The sequence below is a fragment of the Neolamprologus brichardi genome, chromosome 14 (genome assembly GCF_056152115.1).
Source record: "Neolamprologus brichardi isolate AB-2024 chromosome 14, ASM5615211v1, whole genome shotgun sequence".
Lineage (NCBI taxonomy): Eukaryota > Metazoa > Chordata > Actinopteri > Cichliformes > Cichlidae > Neolamprologus > Neolamprologus brichardi.
The window spans coordinates 25,743,692-25,752,200 of NC_142117.1; the positions used below are offsets into that span (position 1 = coordinate 25,743,692).

General features: G+C 40.5%; 1 protein-coding gene across 1 annotated transcript; it reads right to left on the reverse strand.

Moving 5' to 3' along the window:
* Positions 1-2,820: 2,820 nt before the first annotated feature.
* LOC102785568 (extracellular calcium-sensing receptor-like) lies at positions 2,821-8,509 on the reverse strand. Its single transcript, XM_087851554.1, has 12 exons — positions 8,382-8,509; positions 8,060-8,228; positions 7,817-7,969; positions 7,528-7,728; positions 7,165-7,365; positions 6,841-7,035; positions 6,596-6,726; positions 6,327-6,423; positions 6,082-6,205; positions 5,422-5,894; positions 5,262-5,342; positions 2,821-3,177 (listed from the first exon to the last, which is right to left on the reverse strand). Exons 1-12 carry the CDS (start codon positions 8,507-8,509, stop codon positions 2,821-2,823), a joined length of 2,310 nt encoding a protein of 769 aa, XP_087707680.1.

Genomic DNA, 8,509 nt, shown 5'->3' on the forward strand with positions numbered 1-8,509 from the left:
TTTTGGTATAAACTCAACTCGTCGTGTTTGGAGGAAGAAGAATACTGAGTTGCATCCCAAGAACACCATACCTACTGTGAAGCATGGGGGTGGAAACATCATGCTATGGGGCTGTTTTTCTGCCAAGGGGACAGGACGACTGATCCGTGTTAAGGACAGAATGAATGGGGCCAAGTATCGTGAGATTTTGAGCCAAAACCTCCTTCCATCAGTGAGAACTTTGAAGATGAAACGAGGCTGGGTCTTCCAACATGACAATGATCCAAAACACACCGCCCGGGCAACAAAGGAGTGGCTCCGTAAGAAGCATTTGAAAGTCCTGGAGTGGCCTAGCCAGTCTCCAGACCTCAACCCCATAGAAAATCTGTGGCGGGAGTTGAAAGTCCGTGTTGCTCGGCGACAGCCCCAAAACATCACTGCTCTTGAGAAGATCTGCATGGAGGAATGGGCCAAAATACCAGCTACTGTGTGTGCGAACCTGGTAAAGACCTATAGTAAACGTTTGACCTCTGTTATTGCCAACAAAGGTTATGTTACAAAGTATTGAGTTGTATTTTTGTTATTGACCAAATACTTATTTTCCACCCTGATTTACGAATAAATTCTTTACAAATCCTACCATGTGAATTCATGGATTTTTTTTTCACATTCTGTCTCTCACAGTTGAAGTGTACCTCTGGTGCAAATTACTGACCTCTGTCATCATTTTAAGTGGGGGAACTTGCACAATCGGTGGCTGACTAAATACTTTTTTGCCCCACTGTAAATAAAATTGAGTTGAATTGAATTGAATTGAATCCTGTTCTTTGTGCAGTGATTTCCTGTCCACCTAAATATAACAGGAGTTCTTGGCTAAAATAATGCTAAAGTATGACAAGTTTTAATCATTGGTCTTATGAATATTATTGTGTGTTGTCCTACTAAGCCATTGTCAAAGGACTTTTTAAACCTACTTGATGCTTTTAATGTTTTGCACTCTGTCGTTGGTCCCACACATAAACATGGACACACTCTGGATCTGGTTTTGTCATATGGTTTGCCTAGCTATAACCTTGTAACCTTGATTGTAAATGCAACAATCAGATTGATGTTCATCCCACACCTAAATTTTTATCAGGATAGTGTCCAAAATCATTATTGCCATCCCTCTGTTCTTACCATTCTCCAGCCATTTTGCTTGGAACCCCATTGCACATATGGTGAAATTCCTGTCACAGAAGCTACAGTATGTTGAAGAGAACTCAATGATAAAAACTGAAATGCTTGAAGAAGTTTTATTGCTGCTGCTGGTATTGTGTTATTTCTTTAACCTATACTTTTTTGTTACGGTTCAAAGGAGGACTCAAGCGCAGGACTCTGGGCTCGGATGCACACAAGAAAGGTTTATTTACAATTCACCAGGTGTATATACAAGAAGGTGCGGGAGGAGTGCTATGTACAGCTGAGTGGGGGAAAAGGGGCTCCAGGGAAGTCCAGGGGAACAGCACGCGTTCTTCAGATAATCCACACACACGATCACATGCTCTCACTCCAACACTTGCCACTCGGGAATCACACGGGGAAAAATCCAGGGAACTCTGCAGACAGGGAGACATGATTAAATACAATGCACCAAAAACACACTTAGCTGAACTTGCTATAGCTTGGCTTTTACTAGCGCGTGGTCGACAACGATCCAGCGACAAACAGCAGTCACCTCAAGGCTTAAATACTGATCATCTTGATGAGACCCAGGTGTCTCATTTCCCGAAGGCGTGGGCCGAGGGCGTGAACCCACAGTGAGTTCCGCCCCGGCGAGAGAGAAGGGGAGAAAGAGAGTGGAAGAGAGAGAGAAACAGATAGAAAGTGCCGATCAGCGTGCAGCTGACACTTTTTAAAACACATCTTCATCTGTGATTGGGAGAAAAATCTCACTCTCAGCACAAGTTCTTAAATCCTTTCAGTGCTTCCTCTGTGCAGAAATACAGTAGCTGCCATTGTATTAAGCGTAAAAAAAAACCCAGCATGCTTTATTTCACATTAAATATTGGCAAGATTAGGAGTAAATTGCATATGTCAAACGTTAGTAAATATTGCCCTCCCTATATTTTAGGTCTCGAGAAAGAAACTCCCAGAAATGTGTTTGTGAGATGGTCAGTTGCAAAAATCTCAGAGTTCCTACCGCTTTTCAATGTGCTCTCTTTTTCAGTAGCCAGAGTAGCTTCTTTTTTTTTTCTTTTACACCAAAGCTCAGTTTGTATTGGTGCAAAACATCAGTGAATCTGTCTCTTAGTTTCCAACTTTACAATCCCTGAGGCCCTCAGAACCAGGTCTGGTCTGGTCCATTGCTGACTCTATGGCTATTTCATTGCGGTGATGTTTTCTATACAGTGCGGTGTTCATATATATAATTGATATAGTTTTAGTCTTCCTGTCTCTGTTTTTAATTATTTCTCTTTTCCTGTTTGATTGTGATATTTGGTTTCATGTATCTTGGTTGTTGCTGTCTTTGTTTTCTCTCCTCTTTTTATGATAGAACTCAGCTCTAATTGTATATTTATATTTGCCTTATCCTTGACCCATCACTGATATTCAATAACAGCAGTGTACTGTCATTTTATTTTATAATAACCTATTTCATGTTATTTTTCAAAATTTCTAGACATGTCCTTTTTTATACTTGTACTCGTACTGTAAATATTTCTTTTTAAAAAGGCCTAAAAGGAAAATACTATTCAGAATCACAAAAAAGACATTTCTCATATGGTATTTTATTTTGCTTCAAATTCAAATGTGAGTACTTTTTTAATTACTCTGAAAAACACTGAAAATACAAAATGCTCATCTTGGATATTTCCCAGTCATGCCTTTCTTAATATTCCTCTCAGGGTGCAGTAAAATAATGTAACATTTGGGGACAAATATACATAGTAACAACCCAAAACTGGATGCTAATATAGCAAATATTTCCACTGCCACCGAAAATTTCCCAGGAGAGCTGACATAAGCTGGAATAAAAGAAATCCACACAGCCCAGAAAATCAGCATGCTGAAGGAGATGAACTTTGCTTCGTTGAATGTGTCCGGTAGCTTTCGTCCAAAGAATGCCAGGAGAAGACAGACAAAGGCCAGTAGGCCAATGTAACCAAGGAGCAGATAGAATCCAGGAGGCCATGGCTCTTTACACTCCACAACAATCTAATGATGTAAAAAGTATAAATACAGAGAGATTTTGTATGAATATTTTTCATTCCTCTCTTTACACATAATAATAATAATAATGGATTGGATTTATATAGCGCTTTTCAAGGCACCCAAAGCGCTTTACAATGCCACTATTCATTCACTCTCACATTCACACACTGGTGGAGGCAAGCTACGGTTGTAGCCACAGCTACAACTGACAGAAGCGAGGCTGCCATATCGCGCCATCGGCCCCTCTGGCCAACACCAGTAGGCGGTAGGGTAAAGTGTCTTGCCCAAGGACACAACGACCAGGACAGAGAGCCCAGGGATCGAACCGGCAACCTTCCGGTTACAGATACGCTTCCCAACCCCCTGAGCCACGGTCGCCCCAATATATCCCTACGTATAGATGTACACAGTGGCTTGCAAAAATATTCAGCCCCCTTGAACTTTTCCACATTTTGTCACATTACAGGCACAAACATGAATCAATTTTATTGGAAAGACCAATACAAAGTGGTGTACACGTGAGAAGTGGAACGAAAATCATAAATGATTCCAAACATTTTTTACAAATAAATGACTGCAAAGTCGGGTGTGCATAATTATTCAGCCCCCTTTGGTCTGAGTGCAGTCAGTTGCCCATAGACATTGCCTGATGAGTGCTAATGACTAAATAGAGTGCACCTGTGTGTAATCTAATGTCAGTACAAATACAGCTGCTCTGTGGTGGCCTCAGAGGTTGTCTAAGAGAATATTGGGAGCAGCAACACCATAAAGTCCAAAGAACACACAAGACAGGTCAGGGATAGAGTTACTGAGAAATTTAAAGCAGGCTTAGGCTACAAAAAGATTTCCCAAGCCTTGAACATCCCACAGGGCACTGTTCAAGCGATCATTCAGAAATGGATGGAGTATGGCACAACTGTAAACCTACCAAGAAAAGGCCGTCCACCTAAACTCACAGGCCGAACAAGGAGAGCGCTGATCAGAAATGCAGCCAAGAGGCCCATGGTGACTCTGGACGAGCTGCAGAGATCTACAGCTCAGGTGGGGGAATCTGTCCACAGGACAGCTATTAGTCGTGCACTGCACAAAGTTGGCCTTTATGGAAGAGTGCCAAGAAGAAAGCCATTGTTAACAGAAAACCATAAGAAGTCCCATTTGCAGTTTGCCACAAGCCATGTGGGGGACACAGCAAACATGTGAAAGAAGGTGCTCTGGTCAGATGAGACCAAAATGGAACTTTTTGGCCAAAATGCAAAACACTATATATGTGGCGGAAAACCAACACTGCACATCACTCTGAACACTGTCAAATATGGTGGTGGCAGCATCAGGCTCTGGGGATGCTTCTCTTCAGCAGGGACAGGGAAGCTGGTCAGAGTTGATGGAAAGATGGATGGAGCCAAATACAGGGCAATCTTGGAAGAAAACCTCTTGGAGTCTGCAAAAGACTTGAGACTGAGGCGGAGGTTCACCTTCCAGCAGGACAGCAACCCTAAACATAAAGCCATGGCAACAATGGAAAGGTTTAAAACAAAACATATCCATGTGTTAGAATGGCCCAGTCAAAGTCCAGATCTAAATCCAATCGAGTGGCAAGATCTGAAAACTGCTGTTCACAAACGCTGTCCATCTAATCTGACTGAGCTGGAGCTGTTTTGCAAAGAAGAATGGGCAAGGATTTCAGTCTCTAGATGTGCAAAGCTTGTAGAGACATACCCTAAAAGACTGGCAGCTGTAATTGCAGCAAAAGGTGGTTCTACAAAGTATTGACTCAGGGGGCTGAATAATTATGCACACCCCACCTTTTAGTTATTTATTTGTAAATAATGTTTGGAATCATGTATGATTTTCGTTCCACTTCTCACGTGTACACCACTTTGTATTGGTCTTTCACGTGGAATTCCAATAAAATTGATTCATGTTTGTGCCTGTAATGTGACAAAATGTGGAAAAGTTCAAGGGGGCCAAATACTTTTGCAAGCCACTGTAGATAAAGATATGGACATTTTCATCTTTTCTGATGGTGTATGGCAACTAAATCAAGAAAATAAATTACAGAAGTCATATTTTCAGTATTTAATACTCACTTTTCCAGTTAAAGCTTGGTAGTTTGGGTTCCTGAATGGAAAGGGAGGTGCTCCCAACACCCAGCCAGAACAGAGACAAATCTGAGGGGAGGATAGGATGATAGAAGAATACCAGCAAGATACAAACTGATCTTTAAATGACAGTGACTGTTCCTCCTACCTGAGGAGCTGTCGCACAGATGATCAGAATCCTCTGCTGAGATGTTCCAAACAGCTTCCGACCCCTGGAACCAGGTACATTAGTCCGGAAAGCCAGGAGGACTACAATAGTCTTAACAAGGAGGCAGGACAAACACAGGACAAAGCTGATCCCAAATGCTGCCTGGCGGAGCCTACATGTCCACCAAGACGGCTGACCAATGAACACCAAAGAACACAGGAAACAGAGCTTGAGTGACAGGAGAAGCAAGAAACTTATTTCTGAGTTGTTGGCCTTGACGATGGGTGTAAAGCGGAAACTGTGAAAGACAATGGTGATGATGGTGGTCAGTAAGAATCCCAACAGGGTGAGTGCAACTAGGATGATTCCCATGGTGTCATAGAAAGAGAGGAATTCTTCTTCCCCTGCAACACATTTCACTTTTTCTTTGTCTGACCAGAAGTACTCAGGACATTTTGTGCACTCAGTAGAACCTTTGGGAACACAAAACGTAAATATATGTGTGTAAACATTATGGAAGTTTTCCTTGCATATCAACATATCTTGATGGTTCTTCAAGTGTCCATCTTTAAATTCAATGACCTTCTTCATTGCACTACATAATAATTTATTTTTTTATCTTCTTTAAAAAAATAAAATAAAATAACATATATTGGCTACCAGTCTGGTTGCTGATCTCTCCATCTGCACAGGGCAAACAATCAAAGCAGCATTTGGGCTCTCCTTGGCGTGTGGCCTGCCTGCTGCCAGGGGGACATGGAGCACTACACTGAGATACAGGAACCTGAACAAGGAACAGAGAAAAGTAAACAACAATCAACATGTTGCTTTTGCTATTTAAGATAGTGTATCAAGTTAATTTGAACAGTTTCATAACAAATACGTGCAGGATAACTATGACCTACCTGTAACTGTCCTTTTGTCCATACAATGGTGTTCTTTTTTATTTGCAACTGCTCTCTCTGTGGTGCTGAAGCATCGTATGTTCCAACTTTGATAAATCTAACATAAAGTAGCATAAAATATTTCAAAAGGCCAAAGAATTTATATATTGAAGAGTTTTATCAAAAAATTGCAGTTATCCTCAGATAAGTAAAATAAATATAACTATAGTTTATTGTTTATAATTACTTTAACATGCAGTTCATTTACACTTTAAAGTATTATATTCCACCTGATTTTATCCTTGCTGTCCTTCTGCCAGTTAATAATGTCATAAAGGGGGACTGGCTCTCCATTGGAGTCAAAGTATACTTTATCATTAAACTGGTTGGTGAAATTGACCATATTCAGATATTGAAGAAACTACATGAAAAGAGAATTAGAAAAACATAAGAATGGCAAAAAAAAAAAAAAAAACCCTACACATGAATCCCATGAATGTTGATTTAAAGATTTTATAATAATAATTACAATTACCTGACCATTTGAAAATGAGCTGTGTTTCTCACACAATCCCCCGCTTGGTCCTGCTGAATCACAGTTCAAAAAAGTGTGCAGAGCATGGGCAACGGCATACACAGCTTTATAAACATTGTAGGATATTCGAACCTGAGATACATCACTATAACTGCTGTCAGTGTTTCTCAAATCCTCTGACCCTGTGCATACAGGCTTTTCAAAAGCATATTCACCATCTTTATAAGCTGACATGTTAAATAAACTTTTTTGTCCCACATTAAATCCGACCATATAAAGAGAATTGTTTTGGAAACCTGAGTTGTAACGAAAACTATCATTAACATTGAAATCATCTGCTTTATAGTCTTTGGCTCTTTGGCTTTCAAACTCTAGCTTACAACCAAAATGTTCTTCCCAGAACATATTGAAAAATTCCATTCCTGGTTTGGGAGAGGGTCGGACATTCAAAAGAAACTCTTTCAAGCCTGGGATGCTGACTCCAGGGAAAGTGAAGCCCAGTGTTCCCCTTAGAATGTGGAGAAACTGGGGTGAGGCCAGTCGGCTCGAGGTCACCCAGGCTTCACTGGCTATCCACTGTATCCCTGTCACATTCCTTTGAGCTAGCTGGAAAAACATAGATAAAAGAATGCAGCAATTTTCATGAAAACAATTATGAGCATAATGACACTATATATCACTACTTACTTCTAAGAAAAGATTTAGGAGCTTCCCTTCTGTAGCAAACACCACCACAACCCGAGCAGTTGAACTCTCCAGCTTATCTGCCATTTCTTGTATTTCAGCCATTGTGGGCGATGTCGGGATGGTGAGATGAAATGCCACACATCCACCTTGCCTTCCAAACTGATTAGAGAATGCTTGGATGCCATAAAGGCTGTAGTCATCCTAAAATTTATATACAGAAAACATTTATAAATCATGTTGCTGTCTAAAGCTGTCTTATTGTAGCATTTAAAAAAAGTTTTTATCTCACCGTAGTTCCTATTGTGCCCACCCAGAACCAGCCTAAAAATGTGACAAGCTTTACGAGACCTCTAACTTGAAAGAGATCACTTGGCACAGTTCTTAAGAATGATGGGTACAAATGCTTGTCAGTAAGACAGCTACAAGTGGCAAAATAACTCACCTAGAGAGAAAGTGATTTCTTTCTGTATTATTGAGCTAAAACACAAACCAAATACACAACACTATTAAATAAAGTTGTACAGTTTATTACCAGTGGTATGTTGAAAGGTCCAAGTGTGTGAGCAACAGTTCTTGTAGGGGAAGAGGATGCAAGACCAATCACAGCAGGCACCGGAGAATAATATAGACATGTGGAAGACTCTTTTGTCTTTATTTCTTCTCTTGTATTTTCATTTAGGTAATATCCAGTGTTTTTAACACTATTTGAGATTTCATTTCTATTTTTCAATGTGGTCATTATTTCTTTTGTAGTTAGTCTTACAGTGTTTAACCCTTCCCCGTTGATACCATTGTATTCAGTATCTGCTGATTTTTCAACCTTACTGTCGACAGTTTTAGAGTGTCTGAGTAACGAAAAAAGAGCCTGCAGGCCGGTGGGGATATGGTCACAGCAGTCCATGATATGGTAGCCTAGTTCAACACCTGGTAACAGACTTGAATTATGGTTAATTTCCTCCACTGCAAACACCATAGTCATCAT